The sequence below is a fragment of the Mustela nigripes genome, chromosome 8 (genome assembly GCF_022355385.1).
Source record: "Mustela nigripes isolate SB6536 chromosome 8, MUSNIG.SB6536, whole genome shotgun sequence".
Classification (NCBI taxonomy): domain Eukaryota; kingdom Metazoa; phylum Chordata; class Mammalia; order Carnivora; family Mustelidae; genus Mustela; species Mustela nigripes.
Window position 1 is genome coordinate 192501 of NC_081564.1, and position 18642 is coordinate 211142.

Genomic DNA, 18642 nt, shown 5'->3' on the forward strand with positions numbered 1-18642 from the left:
ACACCCACCATGAAAGGCCACACCGGCTATGTTACATAGCTCACCTTCCGCAGCGTGCTGGAATGGCCTTGCGAGGGTATAGCACATGCCCAGTTCAAAAGGGGTACTCTGTAGGGTCAGCGTGTCGTCCTTCCAAACGCAGCTTGTGAGCCAGGTAAGACCTGCGGAGCTGTGTCCCCAGAGCGGAGGACATGGGTCTGTGTACCACCACCATTACCAATGATTAGCTCCAGGGACTTCGTGCTTCCCATACCCACAGCTCTGGGCTCTGCAGTGTTCCAGGTCTTGATCCCCAAAGATAAGAACTTTTCACCAAGAGACAACAAATTTTCTAGTTAATTGCCAGCTACAGGTGCCACGTGGGCATTGTGCTCCTTGTGTCCAGGAGCCAGCGGGCCAGAAGTCCCTCTTTCTGTAGAGCCTCCCAAGGCATGACAAGGAAGAGGGCGCAGGGCTACTTACACAACAGGATGAGGAGGAAAGAATGGATTCTGGAGATCCGCACAGGTGCTGCTTGAATTTACCCTCACCTCTGGTCAGGGCAGGCCACGGTAACCATGGCTCAGACCCCTCAGGAAGGAGGTGAGCCACCGAGCCAGCAGAGGTCCCAGAAAGGCTCCCAGGTGAGAGAGGACAGCACCAGTATGGGCCAGTTGGTCCTAATGACCTGCCTCAGGATCTCCCCAGACAGACCCAACGCTGGAAAAATGGTGCTCAGCAGTGGAAGGGTCCGACTGTGGTGACAGAGGTGGGCTGCCCAGCCCTCCTCAAGGAAGGACTTGCTGCCCAGTGGCAGGGAGAGTGGCCTGCAGGCTGCCTCCCATTGCCGGCTTCTGTGGAGCTGGCCCCAGCTAAAAAGAACTGCCTAACATGGGGCGCTCCCCTTCCCAGGGCAGCAGGCCTCCAGGGACAGAGCGCCAGAGACCTGCCCATCTGGGCCCAACATGAGACACTCCTGAGCTGCACTAGCTTCAGAGCCCCCTACCAACATGGCAAGCATCTCTACCACCTCTGTGGCACCTCCCCACTTGCCCTGACCCACTACCCTTCCTTCGCCTCACAGCAGCTGGTCCTCAACGAGCACTTGCATTCCAAACCTCATGTCCAGATCCGCTCCCAGAGAGTCCAACTCGTGACACAGCCCAACCTCCTGTGTGAGGAACAGCTGGGCCGTAAGAACAAACACAACCTGAGCCAGTCGAAGCTAACATCAGAATTTATTACAAGGATATTTGGAGTATCTCACAGAAGAATGCAACAATCAAGGCATGAAAAGGGCAGGAGAGATGAACCTGGACATCAAGACCAGAAGCAGCAGCTCTTGGAGCACAAGTTTCCATGGCTTCATTCTTGTCTCTCTGTAAACAGTGCTTCCCCACATGGGGGCGGGGAAGCCACCGAGAGCACCCACGCTTGTATGTCACAGCTTCAGTTGTTAAAACTATACAAAGAAGGTAGTCCCAGCTTTCCAGAAGCTTTCTAATGGAAGAGACATGTGATAGTTATATTATCACAGTGAGAAGACACGTGTGCGGGTTCATAAAGTGTGGACAGGCATTAACAAGGAACACAGGCATTTCAGGGACAGAAGACTGGCGAAAAGCTTTGCGAAACCTCAAGGAACTGCAAGTAGTTTGAGGAGGCCAAAAAAGTACTGTGTAGGAGGACAGACATTCAGAAATAACAGGCTGGGTTTCTGTAGAAGTCCTCATCTACCATGAGGCCAGTATACTTTAAGTCCACAATTAGCCACATGGTATTTCAACAGAGGAGTGCATAATCAGAATTGCATCTTAAATTAACTACTAAGTGTGGGAAATGGACAAGGGTCACGGTGGGGGTGAGCGTGTCTGCACTTGGGCCAGACCAGCTTGTGCGTACAGTATTTACAGACTCAGGAGTTCGGCGAAATCGACCACCCGAGCATATTGCTGGAATAAGCGGCCAATGACTACCTCCAGTGGAGATTCCAAATCCCCACTGATCTGCATTCTGCTTTTGGATACAGGTATTGCTGGATAAACTGGATATTCTTTGGGTTTCCTTCTCCTTGGGCTCTACAAGGGTTGATATTGAAATCAAAATGTCCAGCACACATATCCACACAGAGGTAACTGCGTCTGATTACCAAAGCCCACAGAGAAACGCTAAACAGAAGGCCCTCCTAGGCCAGGTTCCAAAACTCAGACTTTATTTAGCAAAAGGAATGCAGTAGGAATTGTCCTCTGCAGGACTGTCTCCAGGCCAGTGGGGGAACCTGAGTGGGGATGCTCCTTCCCCCTGGTCTCCTTACACATTCAACCAACATAACCTATTGCACACCAGGAAGCTACACATAAATCCCTCTATAAAATCGGTTTTCTTCTTCGGGTGGGATCTGTGGTAGGAACCAATGAGCGGAAATATGGGGTCATATTTTTTTTATGGTTTACCAAGGTAATTTAAAAAATAGACACTAAAAATATCTAATTTCAGAATCAAAACCCTTGTGACTTCAGAAAGAGTCCCTAGTGAGTTCTGCACAACATAGCTGGACCTCCACAGAAGGCATTCTGATAAACGAGACCTCTGCTGCCAGCATTAGCCCTTCGGATGACTGCTAACTGGTACTAAGGGAAAAACCTGCTTTTGGGTATTAGATCAATGGGCTAGTGCCAAAACTCTATTATTTAGTGAGGAAAGTACTGGGTTTAACTGCTTAAGAGTAAATGGAATCATCTAGAGTTAAAGAGAGCAAAATTAGGTCACTTTTAGACAACAGACTCCAAGCTCAATCCAAGAACTAATGAATCAACCTCTGGGACTAGTAAAGAGAATCATGATGGATAGAAATTTAAAAATGGGAAAATCTACAAAATAAGACATCACTCTGTCACTACTGTCTTACAAATGAAGTTGATAAAAATCACTTTCAGGGGGGTGCCTGGGTGGCTCAGTGGGTTAAAGCCTCTGTCTTCGGCTCAGGTCATGATCCCAGGGTCCTGGGATCAAGCCCCACATCAGGCTCTCTGCTCAGCAGGGAGCCTGTTTCCTCCTCTCTCTGCCTGCCTCTCTGCTTAATTGTGATCTCTGTCTGTCAAATAAACAAATAAAGTCTTTTAAAAAATAACTTTCAGGTATTATGCAGAAAAGTAGGAAGTCCATATATTTGAGAATGAATACAAACTTGAGAACATAGATACTTTTAACTTGGTACAGTGGTTTAGAGAATTACTCTTTAAGTCCCAATTTTCAACAATGATGTTAAAATTGGCAACTAAAGGAAAAAAATACTGCTAGAATCAAAAGTGCAAGACACCATACTGATAAAGCAACTTGTGTATGAGAGAAGTCTTGATTTTTTTCCAAGCCTGGTAACAAGGTCAGGGCTGGATTTCTCTGAATTTCACTATCATACAAAGAATACTGTTGACTTTGTCAAGGAATATTGTAAAGATCAATGCAAAGTTCTACCTAAGCTAAGGGGTGGGTCATGCACTGCCAAAGCGAACCCTACTGGACATGAAAGGTTCACAGCAGGAGTCTCCATTAGAGGGTACAACTGGTGACAAAAGGAGAAACACAGATATTTCAAATGATGCAACAGTGAAAATCCTATTTCTTAATACCAATCCAGTAGTTACAGAAATTCATAGGAAGGCAAAACAGGCTTCCTTGAATACACCACAAGAATCTGGATTTTACATTTTCTGGACAGTGACTCTTAAATTGGCTTCTCCAGCTAGTGTTTTTTACAAGATACTTTAAGAAACACCAGAAATGTAACAGCACACAGCATCATGATATTTCATCAGTGAAGTAACATACACGCTGTATTTAAGTACATCTACTTGATGCACGGAGGTGCCAAGATGAATAGGAACAAGACTGTGCAGAGCATGACTGCCATTTAGCCTGAGTAAGAGCTGAGTGATAGAGTTCACACACCTGCTTTCTTCTGTTCATTCATGAGTCACTATTGCTAGGTTGTGGTTCCTGCCTTTGAATACTTATTAACCAGATTTTATATAAATTCTCTCAGGTTGCAAACGTATTTATATAATGTTGCCTTTCAGAACTGAAGAGAAAGGTCAGCAACAACAGACCCCTTTTATATGCCAACAAGCCATAAGGAAAAAGGATGTGGTGCTATCACTTAAGCTGCGTATTAGCAGTAAGAGGTGTATCGATTGCTCTTTTTACTGTATCAGTGAAACAGAAATACCAGCAGCACGCAGTATGTCCTGACATCAGAGGCACTACCAGGTATGGTATGTGCGTTTCATGCTCGCAATTACGTTTACACATGTGATTCCAAAATATGACACACACTGTGTAACACAGGAAAATAAGCCGTACCACTGAGAAGTGTCTTATTCATATGCTTCAATGACTTCATTTATTCACACATTTTTAAAAACTTCATTCTTCAGAGTGAACACATCAACCATTAGAATTGGGCATTTCTGATAACCCCACCTATTAAAAAATGCATGGCTTCCCTTTATAGCCTTATTTCTAGGGGCACGTTTCCAAGGTCTTTAAACTGTTAGTCTGACCCACATTATGAAATCCCCCCAAATACAATATGGTTGGATTACCTGATGAAGACTGTCCCACATTTAGCATTTCCACTGAGCTTCATTCCTGAGAGTATTTTCTTAATGTACAATGACCTGTGATTCTTGATGAAAATAGGACATTACTTGCTGCATTCATGGGGTTTTTCTTCATTTACTGGACTAGGGTTTACCCCAGTGAGGATACTTCCCAACAGCAAATGAGGTGTCACCTCTGCAAGGCTTTCTGACGTTCACAGTACTTCTCATTGCTTTTCATTTCCCACTGTATGTCTGACAGGGTTTTTAAAGTCATTGCATTTCACAGGTTCATTCTACTCTCAGGGTTCTTACACGAACAGGTTAACCTGCTGAAAGCTCTCCCTACATAACCTCAGAGTTCCTACCCTAAAAGATTACCCAGACAGACGTAAAATGTGATGCGACTATTTATCTCAAAGGTTTACCCTAACTACATTTTCTGACGAACGAAGAGCTGAGAGCTCTGTCAGAGAGTAGCAGTAACCCCAGTCCTAGGATTTCTTCGCTGTATGAGTCCTCTGGTGATTAATGAGCTGTGACTTTTGGGAGAAGGCTTTCGCACATTCATGGCACTGGTAGGGCTTCTCTCCTGTGTGTATTCTCTGGTGATTAACAAGCTGTGATTTCTGAGAGAAGGCTTTCCTACATTCGCTGCAGCCGTAGGGCTTCTCTCCGGTGTGTGTCCTCTGATGTGGTATTAGGTGTGATTTCCGAGAAAAGGCTTTGCCACATGCGCTGCACTCAAAGGGTTTCTCACCTGTGTGTGTTCTCTGATGATTGATGAGGCTTGACTTCTCCCTGAAGGCTTTCCCACACTCACTGCATTTGTATGGTTTTTCTCCTGTATGAGTTCTTTGATGTCTAATTAGTTCCGATTTCTCAAAGAAAGCTTTCCTACAAAGACTGCATTCGTAGGGTTTCTCTCCTGTGTGGATTCTCTGGTGAGTATTCAGCTGTGACTTCTGGGAGAAGGCTTTTTCACAATCCCTGCACCCATACGGTTTTTCTCCTGTATGAGTTCTCTGGTGAGTTGCAAGACTTGACTTCTCACCAAAGGCTTTCCCACATTCAGTGCATTCATAGGGTTTCTCTCCTGTGTGAGTCCTCTGATGGGATATGAGATGTGACTTCTGACAAAAGGCTTTCCCACACTCGCTGCACACATAGGGCTTCTCTCCTGTATGAATTCTCTGATGATTAGTAAGGCTTAATTTTTCACTGAAAGCCTTCCCACATTCACTGCATTCATAGGGCTTTTCTCCTGTGTGAGTTCTCTGATGTCTAACAAGCTGAGATTTCCTGCTGAAGGCTTTCCCACATTTACTGCATACAAAGGGTTTCTCTCCTGTGTGTGTCATTTGATGGGATATGAGATGTGACTTCTGGGAGAAGGCTTTCCCACACTGAATGCACACATGAGGCTTCTCTCCTGTGTGAGTTCTCTGGTGGTTAATGAGACTCGACCGCTCTCTGAAGGCTTTCTGACATTCATTGCATTCGTAGGGCTTCTCTCCAGTATGAATTGTCTGATGTCTAACGAGCTCTGATTTCTCAAAGAAGGCTTTTCTGCAATCACTACATCCATAGGGTTTTGTTCCTGTGTGAGTCCTGTGATGTGTAACGAGCTGTGACTTCCTGCTGAAAGCTCTCCCACATTCTCTGCATTCAAAAGGTTTCTCTCCTGTATGAATTCTCTGATGATTAATAAGATTTGACTTCTCACTAAAGGCCCTTCCACACTCGTTGCACCCATAGGGTTTTTCACCTGTGTGTGTCCTCCAGTGTGAGATGAGATGTGACTTCCGGGAGAAGGCTTTCCCACATTCACCACATTCATATGGTTTCTCTCCTGTGTGTGTTCTCTGATGGGATGTGAGCTGCGACTTCTGGGAGAAGGCCTTCCCACACTGGCCACAATCATAAGGTTTCTCTCCTGTATGAGTTCTGTGATGCGTAATAAACTGTGACTTCTGGGGAAAGGTTTTGCCACAGTTACCACAGCCATAGGCGATCTCTCTTATATGTCTGCTCTGATGTTTAATGAGACTTGATTTCTTATTGAAGCGTTTCCTACATTCACTGCATTCATAGAGTTTCTCCCCTAAACGGTTTCTATGATATATGATAATCTGTGACTTCTTAGAGTTAATTTTATCATATTTATCATACTCATAGTATTTTAACCAATTATCAGTTTCCTCAGGTTTGGGATGGAGAAACAACTTATCAAATACACTTAAGCCACCTGCTTCCGTTTTTCCATAATCTGCTTTTGGAATAAGTAAATCTAAGTGATGTTTTAAAAGTAATCCATCTACATCATCTTCACTGTTTGATTTCCTTAACGGAACAAAGTTCATGCTCAGATTGAATTTTTTCCCAAATGCATCACATTCATGATCTTGCTTCATATTTCTAAGCTTCTCTTGGTTATCCTGCTGCCATGCCATGTGACCATTTACTTGCAAAACTTGTTCTATAAAGAAAGAAAAGCCTGTGAATGCTTCCATAGTTGGGTTTTTCTTGGGTTGTTAATCAATTTCAGAGAATGGGCATGAAAGTAGGGGGAGAGGCAGAGGGAGAGAATCTCAAGCAGACTTCCCACTGACCCTGAGATCATGACCTGAGCCAAAACCAAAAGGCAGACACTCCATGGACTAAGCTCCCCCAGTGCCTCTTCTATGGCTGTGTTTACAGAATACAAAACTAGCAACACTGTTTGAAGGCATGAATGCTTCAGAAGATTGTCTCTCAGTCCCTAGCATAGGATCTATCCAGGTAAGGGGGAAAAAAAGAAAAGAAAATTCTACAAAAAGGAATAAGATACAGGCAATATAGTAAGTCACCTCTGGTTTTGCCAAATATAAGTTTATAAAATGGAGAGAAAATGTAAAAAATTCATCAAGAGCAAGGAGGAACCAAGAAAGGAGGGTATAAAGACTGATCCAATATTCTGAGGATTTCCTCCACCCTGAGTGCGTGAGGCCCTAGGGACGGAAAACAGTCAGCCCCTGACCTTGTGAAGTTTACATTCTAATAGAGAAGACAGAAAATCAACAGGATTGATAGAGGAACTACTGAAGCCATTACAAGATTGAAGAATGAGAAATCATTTGTGAAACTTTTTCCCATTTTTAAATTCTCTGGAATTTTGAAAAACTTTCTAAGCACGTTTTCAGTATTATTACCAAGACAGCCATTTCATGGAACGCATCGTCCTTCATTTAATCTGTTCAGGCACAAAACTTTAAGACCTATGTGTTCTTTCACTGAAAATACCCTAAGATAGGGGATGAGGGAAAAAGAGGTGTGGTGGTTAAAATCAGAGTCTAGTATAGAAATATTAGTTTTGAGATGGAGGCTAAGAGTCCGAATAAAGTGGTCATAGGAAACGTGAGAGCAGAAAATGAAGTCTTTGTAAATTAAACTTGCAACTTTGCATTACTTTAAATATTACATTGTTAGACTAAGTACACATTTGGAAATTTTTACTTTTTTCTCACTAGAAAAATGGGACTGCTTTATGGTTGGTCATTTGTGGTATATCCCAGATACCCCAACTCTCTCCACTTTTCTCAGTGAAATATCCTTCCACCTGGTTTCCCTGCTTCCCATTACATTTTCAACAATGTACTCAGGTCAGTACATTGTTAAAAGTCAGGTCAGACTTTTAAAAATGTAATCTGAGCATGGGTGGTTGAGTTGGCTAAGTGCCCAACTCTTGTTTACAGCTCAAATCATGATCTCAGGGTTGTGGGACCGGGGGGCTCTGTGCTCAGTAAGGTTCTGCTTGTCTCCCTCCCCAACTCCCTCTGCCCTTCCCTCCATTTGCACACATGCTCTCTTAAATAAACAAATCTTTAAAACAACAACGTGTAAATCAGGGCACCAGGGTGGCTCAGTTGGTTAAGCGTCATCAGCTCAGGTCATGATCCCAGGTTCCTGTGCATCAGGCTCCCCATTCAGTGGAGAGTCTGCTTCTCTCTCTCCCTGTACCTGTCCCCTTGCTTGTGCGCACGTGCGCATGCTCTCTCTCTCAAATAAATAAAATCTTTTTAGAAAATGTAAAATTTTTATTTATTTTTTAAATTACTTTTTTAAATTTAAAATTACTTCAATCAGGGGCGCCTGGGTGGCTCAGTGGGTTAACGCCTCTGCCTTCGGCTCAGGTCATGGTCCCGGGGTCCTGGGATCGAGCCCCACATCAGGCTCTCTGCTCAGCGGGGAGCCTGCTTCCTCCTCTCTCTCTGCCTGCCTCTCTGCCTATCTGTGATCTCTGTCAAATAAATAAATAAAATCTTAAAAAAAAATTACTTCAATCAATCTAACCACCTTCCTACTGCTTACAAGTCAATGTATGACCTAGGTCTCACACACAGCACACTATCTCCCTGGCACACAGACCCCCAGACAGAAAGGCTTCCTTTCTGTTATCCTGAAGTCACCAAGTCCCTTCATAACCTAATACATTCATATTTGTCATTCCTTCAGGGAACACTTTCCCCCAATTCACACAGCTCACTCATTTTGGTCTTTGTGTCTAGAACTGGCCTCTCCACGTGACTGTGTTGTGCACTGAACATTTGTGCAGTCCCCTTACCACCCCCCACCCCCAAACCTCTATGTTGAAGCCCTAACCAACAGTGTAGCTGTATTTGGAAATGGGATCTCAAAGGAATTAAGGCTAAATGAGAACAAGGGGTGGGGCCCTGATCCAAAAGGATGTATCCTTATCAGAAACACCAGAGCAGATCTCACCCCTTGCACAAATGAAGAAGCAAGGCCACAGAAGGCCAAAGCCACAAGGCCACAAGGCAGCTCTGTGCAAGCCAGCCCAACCACATTCATCAGAACCCAATCACACAGGCGCCCTTGACCTTGACCTCCAGAATTGTGCCTTGACCCTGGCCTCCAGAATTGTGCCAACAGCCTTCTGCTATTTATCTGCCTGTGGCATTTTGTTACGGCAGCCTAAAGAGAGCAACAAATCCTCTAAGCTATTATCATCTACCTAATCTACGTCTATGATCGAACTTTCAGGGTCTGGGCTTTATCCTGGTTATTCCAGCTTGATTTCCTTTGTCCTCCTAGGAGAAAATAAGCCCCGCACGGGCAGGGAACTGATCTCCAGTGCTCACCAAGGAACCACACCACCCAGCACAATACCCGAAGAGTGAGAGACATCACTCTCTCTTCGACGTTCTATGGTACATGGCTATTGCAGGGTAGCCCTTGGCTGCCATCTGGAGCCTGGGTTCTGGAATGCGCCCACCACTCCCAGCTGATACAGCAGGGGCTCCCTGTGCTCAGCACCTGCTGTACTGGGAGTCCGCAATGCTGCTGTGTGCCAGGCAGAGGCCCCCGGGCGCTGGGTCCTTAGTGCGCTTCCCTGTGCAGAAACTCTACACACATTACTGCACTTTCATTGTTGGGGTGACCCTCAATGAGGGAGCAGCACAGGACACCTGCCCCCGGATTCCTCCAGCCTCTGTTTGTGCCCTTTCACTGACGAGGAAACTGTCATTATGTTGCTGTTAAGAAGTCCTCGCCAGGATGCGGAGAAAGGGGAACCCTCCTACACTGTTGGTAGGAATGCAAGCTGGTGCAGCCACTCTGGAAAACAACATGGAGGTTCCTCAAAATGTTGAAAATAGAACTGCGCTATGACCCAGCAATTGCACTACTGGGTATTTACCCTAAAGATACAAACGTAGTGATCCGAAGGGGCACGTGCACCCGAATGTTTATAGCAGCAATGTCCACAATAGCCAAACTATGGAAAGAACCTAGATGTCCATCAACAGATGAATGGATAATGAAGATGTGGTCTGTATACACAATGGAATACTATGCAGCCATCAAAAAGAAATGAAATCTTGCCATTTGCGACAACGTGGATGGAACTAGAGCCTATCATGCTTAGCGAAATAAGTCAAGCGGAGAAAGACAACTATCCTATGATCTCCCTGATATGAGGAAGTGGAGACACAATGTGGGGGCTTAAGGGGGTAGTAGAAGAATCAATGAAACAAGATGGGATTGGGAGGGAGACAAACCATAAGTGACTCTTAATCTCACAAAACAAACTGAAGGTTGCTGGGGGGGGCGCCTGGGAGAAGGGGGGTGGGGTTAGGGACATTGGGGAGGGTATGTGCTTTGGTGAGTGCTGTGAAGTGTGTCAACCTGGCGATTCAGAGACCTGTACCCCTGGGGATAAAAGTATGTTTATAAAAAATTAAAAATTAAAAAAAAAAAAGAAGTCCTCGCCACATGGACGATATCCTGAGTCCTCCTCGCAGCTCTCTGAACGTGGCAGTGGTCTTGAGGACCCCGATACACAGGCCTTGTATAGTTAACTTAGACTACAAGTGCAAGGCACTGAAATGAAGCATAAATGGTCAACGTTGTGCAAGGCACTGAAATGAAGCATAAATGGTCAACGTTTAAACGCTGAATTAGAAACAAAAAACTAGGGAAGCCCGGGTGGCTGTTGGTTAGGCAGCTGCCTTCGGCTCAGGTCATGATCCCAGCGTCCTGGGATCGAGTCCCGCATCGGGCTCCTTGCTCAGCAGGGAGCCTGCTTCTCCCTCTGCCTCTGCCCGCTACTCTGTCTGCCTGTGCTCGCTCGCTCTCTGACAAATAAATAAATAAAATCTTTACAAATAATAATAAAATAAATGTAAATATCTTAACTTCTTAACTAATTTCTATGCTCCCCTAAGGTGTTCTCTAGGTCTTTTATTTCCAATCATCTTTAGTCGTCATTCAAATGGAGGCTATCAATGAATGAGGGGCGCATAAGAATCACAAGAGTTTCCTTAAACTACCACCTCCAGCTCTAGACTACTCCATTTTAAAACTACACTTACACCACTGTACTGCACCAATTTTACCAGTAATGGATCCATAACATTTACTGTTGGAAAAAAATGCCCAGGTAATCCAATGCACACCTGGCTAAAAGCACCTGAATTAAAACAATGGGCTTATTGCATAAAAATTGTCTGACAAGTAAGTGGATATAAACTGTAAGCCTTGTATGCACGCACACAGCCCCGGCACCACCCAGCTCAAGAACATCACATGCACTGTGATCAGGTCTGGGATGCGACTTCCGAAAAAAAAAGAGAGAAATTTAGCTGGAACAGTCAAGGAACATTCTGTGAGTATGAATGCAGCAGAAACAGAGCTAATGCAGAAAGGCCTAAGATAAAGCACAACCAAACATTCAGATGCAGAGCAGAAATATTACACCTGAAAACAGAAACGTTTGAATGGAGTTGGCCATGAACTGGGGGAAGGAATAACCAGCTGACAGCCTGCACAGACTCAGACTGCAGAGATCCTGGAGGAAGAGGCCACAGGTTGTAGCAGAAGCTCCTGCCGCCTCAGCTACATTCAAAGGGACCAGCACCTCGGGCAGACTGTGGGGCCTACCCCAGGGACCCACATCCCTCTGACCCCCTCTGCTGGGTCTATATGCAGGGATTCTGGACGTTCTGGGGAGTTAACACCCCCAAGGCAATGCTCAAGCCCGGAGAGGTGGGAGTTAGAGGGTGACCAGCTTCCTGGCCCCATGGGGCTCCCAACAACCACCATGGGTCACACCCCTTCCACCACACACACTGCCATTCCTTCTCCTCCACCTCACTGCTCTTTCTCCTATCACGGTAAACTCGCGGCACTCAGACATGTAATCTCAGGGTCTACTTTCGAGGGAGCCTGAAACAACGTCACTTAGCAGATGAGAAGGGCCGGAAAACGGGTCAGAGACGGCTGGCTGATTTAGGAACTGAAATTCATGGTATCATTTGAGAACACTTACAAAAGGTAAGACTCGAGACCCATCAAGCAATTTGGAAAATCCAGGAATGAGACATCATGCGCCTAGTTTCAAGTGTCACTTGAGAAGTTAAAAAGATAGTTTCCAAAGGCAAGAGTCTGAAATAAGAACGTGAAGAGAGAACACTTGAGGTGCTCCATGGTGTCTGATCTACAGGAGAAGTAGAGCAGAGACCAGTATCACAAAAGGAGGGAAAGGACCGCTGTTCGGGAGGGATGAGGAGGACGTCCTTGCTCCCCAGGCACTTCTCTGGGCATCGGATGCCTGAATGAGAGCAGAGGAAACCTCCTGAAGGTACGAGCAGGTGAACAGAGGACAGAAGGACACTAAATATGTCAGAAAACCAAACAAGAAGTCGACATCCCAGACCTGACAGCCGGAATATTTCATGGCTTGGACAAGCCGAGAATATTCTGCTTTACGGGACACGCAGAGCAGCCACATCTAAGCGTGACTTACGTGAGTGGCTCAGGTCAGCCATCCTGAATCAGCATGAAAGCTGCAGGGGTCGGGAAGAGCCCTCTCCAGGGCACACGTCACCCACGCCCACGGACAGCGGAGACGGAGTCTCTGCGGCCCGCACCTGTCTGCTTCTCACACCCACCTGGGCCGCCTGTACTCGGGGCCTCCCCGTCTCCGGTCCATGGCTCTTCCCCTTGCTCCAACTTGAAGATGACCTCAGGTTTCACGACTTCGTACCCTGTTTGGGGAAAACACAAAAGCTGTGGCCCCCAGTGCTTGGGCTTTAGGGCCTCTGAAGAACGAGCAAGGTCTGGCATCAGGGGGACACAGTGAAGCTACCACTGGTCTATCAACAGAGTAAGGAGTTCTCAAAGGCAACAGTCTTCACTGGTGGATACTAGGGTCTAAGACTCTCTGACTTCTGTAATCCAAACCCAAAACCATTACTCACTTCAGAGGCTCTGGGCCAGTCTGCCTGGGTGCAAATCCAGACACTTGCACTTCCCAGCTTCCAGTCCTTGGGAAAGTTACTTAAAAGGATAATCATCGTACCAGCCACACAAAACTGCTCTGTAAATAAGGCCACATGTGAACTGTATGCGAAATACCGTACGTTCCTCGCATTGGTGCCGACTACTAATGGTAACGCCCCCACCGTCCTGATCAGTTTCAGAGCTGCACATGGAAAGTAAGTCTTCGTTATCCCAAGGTGAGGTACAGATGCCTTCCCTAGTGTCACAGTGCAGGGAACTTTCAATCTCCTAAACTCAGGTCCCAAACCACTAAAGATTTCAGAAGCTGCAGAGCTCTTGCCAACTCAGAAAGTGAGGTGCTGGGCCCGCCAGCAGGTCGTCGGGGAGCTGCCTTACCCAGGGAAACAAGGCTGCTGTAGTTCTCCAACATGACATCCCTGTACAGGTCCTTCTGACTGGGATCCAGGAGCTGCCATTCCTTCTGGGTGAAGTCCACAGATAGATCTTCAAACGAGAACGCCTCCTGTAAGAGCACAACCCCGGTGAGCCTGCAGCAAGGGCCGCTGCGTGACGAGTGCACGCAATTCCATCACAGCAAGCCACGGAGAGGGACGACCGTGACTCCTTCGCATCACGTCTCCGGGAGAAAAATGCCATGATGCACCCTTCCATCCCTCTGTTCACAGGATACCTGACAACTGGAGCTCGCAACTTTGCATCTTCTGAACCACCAACAAAACGTGTACCGCACCGTAGCTGGGGCACCGGAGAAGCGGCACCAAAAGAAAGAGAGTAAAACAGCTTAAAAAGCTGCACAGCCTTGCAGAGGGCTGCAAACCTACACACCTGCTCCAACAACAGGCCATCGTAATAGCAGAGGCAGAAATGAACGGAGGGCACAACATGGGTCAGAGCAAGAGCATCAGTCTGAGCATCAACTGAGGCCCTTTCCAAGAGGCAAAGCTTGAGATGAGTTTTAGGAAATTAGCAGTACTTCCCACAAAACAGGGAGGCGGGGCACCTGAGTAGCTCAGTCAGTTAAGGGTCTACTATCAGCTCAGGTCATGATCCCCAGGATCGAGCCCCACATCCAACTCCCTGATCAGCGAGGAGCCTGCTTCTCCCACTCCCTCTGCCCCTCCCCGCTGCTCATGCTCCCGCTCTTTCTCAAATTAAAAAAATCTTAAAAAAAACAAAAATGGGGATGCAAAGACACACTGGGAGCCAACAGCTCCAATGAGACCCCAAAACTGCTGGAATTCAGGAGGCACAAGTGGTTCAGTTAGACAGCATCAGAGGGTGTGAGGTAGGGATTCCAGTAAAGGCCATGTGGGAAGCGGGGCTAACTGGAGTTAATCAACCTAGACACTTTTCCTTTCTTTTTTTATTTCTCTTTAAATTATTTATTTATTTATTTATTTAAGATTTTTTATTTATTTATTTGACAGAGAGATCACAAGCAGAAATATGGAAGCAAAAACACAACACTAAACATTCTGATACAAGCATAACCTTGATAACAAAACTCAGTAAGAATATTGCAAGAAAGGAAAAGCAAAGGCCAAATTACAGATGAACCTTGTTGTGAAAATCCTAACCGACACGTTACCACACTATGCAGAACAATATATACGGAAGAAAATACATCAAGACTGAGCTGGTTTATTCAGAAATTAAAGGTTGGTTTAACATTAAAGATAAAAAAAATAAAGATATTCACTACACTAACAAGTTAAGAAGAGATATGTGATCACCTTGAAAGATGCAGATAATTTACTAATTAAAAGAACATACAAAGAAACAATAGGAAAAATTGAACTAAGTTGTTAAAAAAGCTTATTAAATTTTCAAAAGGAAGGGGCGCCTGGGTGGCTCAGTGGGTTAAGCGTCTGCCTTCGGCTCAGGTCGTGATCTCGGGGTCCTGGGATCCAGCCCCACATCGGGCTCTCTGCTCAGTGGGGAGCCTGCTTCCCTCTCTCTCTCTCTGCCTGCCTCTCTGCCTACTTGTGATCTCTCTGTCAAATAAATAAAATCTTAAAAAAAAAAAAAAGTGGAGGAAAAAGAGGAGGTCAATGCAGGGTATCATTGAATAGCCCCTATGGAAATAATCCATCAAGGCAACAACCACAGACAATGCTAGCAGACAGGAGCTGCTTCCTGAAAGTATGTACCAAAACCTCTGAAATACTCTTGCCAAAAAAGCGACACCTAAATCCGATCAAGCCTCCAGATCAGATCTGTGAAGATGGAGATATCCTTTATCTGTGCTAATTCATGGCTTCTGAGCACTTGAAATGTGGCTAGTGTGAACTTGGGGCTGAATCTAATCATTTTATTTTATTTTTATTCTATTTATTTTATTCATTTTAGTTCTTTAGATTCTATTTATTTGCTCAGAGAGAGAGAGAAAGCACAGCAGGGGGAGCAGCAGAGGGAGAGGCAGGAACCCTGCCAAGCAAGGAGGCTGATGCAGGACCGATCTGAGGCTCGATCCCAGGACCCTCAGATCATGACCAGAGCTGGAGGCAGACACTTCACCTACTGACCCACCCAGGCGCCCCTAGATTTAATCCTTTTAAATTGAATCAGCTGATGTGGCCAGTGGCTTCTGTACTGGACAGCACAGCTCTACAGAACACACCAGCAACACTAGCAAAACCCGGACAGTGGGAAATCCACAGAATAGACCACCTGGCCTCTTCCGCCAAAAATGTGGTAAGGAGGGACGCCTGGGTTAGTCAGTGAAGCATCTGCCTTCAGCTCAGGGCATGATCCTGGAGTCCCGGGATTGAGTCCCACATCGGGCTCTTTGCTAAGGGGCGAGACTGCTTCTCCCTCTCCCTCTGCCCCTCTTCCCGGCTCACGCACTCATGCTCTCTCTCAAATAAATAACATCTTAAAAAAAAGAAATGGGGGCACCTGGGTGGCTCAGTGGGTTAAAGCCTCTGCCTTCAGCTGGGGTCATGGTCTCAGGGTCCTGGAATCGAGCCCCGCATCAGGCTTTCTGCTAGGCAGGGAGCCTGCTTCCTCCTCCCTCTCTGCCTGCCTCTCTGCCTGCTTGTGATCTCTCTCTGTCAAGTAAATAAAAAAAAAAAAAATCGGGCTAGGAAAAAAGACCCAATAGGTTAAGAGGGTCTTAAGAGAGCAGATCAACCAATTACACTGTATGAACTTTATCCAGATTCTGATCCAAACAAACTTCAAACAATTTGCGGTTTTATAAGACAACTGGAATTTTGAACACTGACTCCGGTGATACTAGGAAGCTGCCCTCACTGGACAGCGGGCTGCACTTTCAATTAACCTCATGAACAAAATATGAAGTGAAAGAAACAAAACACAAATTACTATACAGCAGACGACACCAAACTGCAGTGTTAAAGGAACACTAGAAAGAGAAGGACAGAAATGGTTACAACAGACGTCAGCGTCCCAGTTCCATGTGAGGAGGAAGGGGTTGTGATTGGCACAGAAGGGGCCTCATCTGGGCTGGGAGTCTTCTACTTCTTCTTCTTTTTTTTTTTTAATTTTATTTATTTATTTGTCAGAAGAGAGTTAGAGAGAGAGCACACACAAGCAGGCAAAGTGGCAGGCAGAGGCAGCAAGAGAAGCAGGCTCCCCACCGAGCAAGGAGCCCCATGCGGGACTCGATCTCAGGACCCTGGGATCGTGACCAGAGCCGAAGGCAGCAGCTTAACCAACTGAGCCACCCAGGCACCCTGGAATGTTCTACTTCTTGACCTGAATGATGGCTTCATGCATATGCACTTGGTAATAACTCATTAAACTGTACTTTTACATTTTAGGTACTTTTCCATATGTGAATTCTGCTTCACAATTAAAGAGGCACTTAAATAGACAATTATGATTACTAAGTGCTTTGGTATTTTCCCCTTGGGTCACATTCTGTGGAAAAGTAGGAAAAATGACTGTAATACCCATGGACTTACCACATTTCTCTGAGGACATTACCCAAACTATATCATTTATTCAAAGATTTCATCAAAGTGTGACCAAGAAACATTTACTTTCTATGAAGAACTAATTCACTTTTACCTTTGGATAACGTAACCCACAGAAATATTCTTATTTCTTTATTACAAACACTAAAAATTAGAAAACCAAGTTTGCAGCTCAAATTCATTAATTATGTAGGACACTATGGTTTATACAAATTCAGGGGGCGCCTGTGTGGCTCAGTCCATGACGCATCTGACCCTTGATTCTGGCTCAGGTCACGATCTCAGGGATGTGACATCGAGCCTGTAGGGCTCTGCACTGGGTGCAGAATCCGTTTAAGATTTCCTCCTCTCCTGTGTAAGCCTGGCGATCGACAGACCTGCACCCTGGGGCTAATAATCCATCATATGGTAATGACAAATAAGAAATCGTTAAAAAGAAAAAAGAGAAAGGTTTCCTCTTCTCCCTGTCCGTCCTCCGCCTCCTCGTCCGCCCCCTCGTCCGCCCCCGCACTCTCTCCCTAACAAAACAATACAAATCACAAGACCTTCTCCAGCTCCAATGATCAATAAAGTCGGGCCTTGAAAGGGCGCCTGCTGGCTCGGTCAGATGAGCCGCTGCCTCCGGCTCCGGTCACGATCGCAGCGTCCCGGGACCGAGCCCCGCCCTGGGCTCCCTGTCCGCGGGAGCCTGCTTCCCCCTCTGCAGCTCCCCCTGCTTGTTCGCTCTCAAATAAATAAAGAAAATCTAAAAAAAAAAAGTCGGCCTTTGAGGCGCGCCGGAGCGCGCTGGGCGGGTCCGCTCCGTGCGCGTCTCTGCAGCTCGACCCTCCGCCGGAACCGTCGTTGCTCTTCCCGTCGGTTCCGATGACCCGCTCTTCTCCGGCCTCAGCACGAAGCAGTGACTGACGCAGCCGGTACTGGTCGCCCGTCACGGCTAAGGCTCCGGCCAGCGCGGCGCTCGGGGGCCCCAGTTCCACGCGGCGTCGGCGGCGCAGGAGGCCCGCGGCCTGACCCCACCGCGGCTCCAGGCCTGCCCCGACCCGGGCCGTCCGCGCCGCGGCTCTTCTCCCGCGACCGCCCGACCCACACCCGTTCCCGAGAAGGCGGAGCCGCGGCGCCTCACCTGCGACATGGTCGAGTCCCGCCGAGGCGCTCCGAGCCCCGCCGCGCCCTCCGCCTCCGGCTCGGCCCCGGACTCCGCCAGGTCACGCCGGGAGCGCGGTCCCGGCCGCGGGAGCTCCTCGCTCAGGCCGCGCGGACAGGCCGTTCCGCGGGCGTCGGGTCCGCGGGCGTCGGGTCCGCGGGCGTCGGGTCCGCGCGCG

General features: G+C 46.8%; 1 protein-coding gene across 1 annotated transcript; it reads right to left on the reverse strand.

Annotated features, from left to right (window-relative positions):
- Positions 1-1198: 1198 nt before the first annotated feature.
- On the reverse strand, positions 1199-18588 carry ZNF84 (zinc finger protein 84). Its single transcript, XM_059408088.1, has 4 exons — positions 18444-18588; positions 13755-13881; positions 13028-13123; positions 1199-7056 (listed from the first exon to the last, which is right to left on the reverse strand). Exons 1-4 carry the CDS (start codon positions 18450-18452, stop codon positions 5072-5074), a joined length of 2217 nt encoding a protein of 738 aa, XP_059264071.1. The 5' UTR covers positions 18453-18588; the 3' UTR covers positions 1199-5071.
- Positions 18589-18642: the final 54 nt, after the last annotated feature.

Excerpts from the sequence above, each read along its gene's own strand:
- ZNF84 (XM_059408088.1), bottom strand. Across the intron at positions 13,124-13,754 it reads CAGCAGCCTTGTTTCCCTGG|GGTACGAAGTCGTGAAACCT; the intron begins GTAAGGCAGCTC and ends TTCCCCAAACAG. Across the intron at positions 7,057-13,027 it reads CCCGAGTACAGGCGGCCCAG|AACAAGTTTTGCAAGTAAAT; the intron begins GTGGGTGTGAGA and ends CTTTCTTTATAG.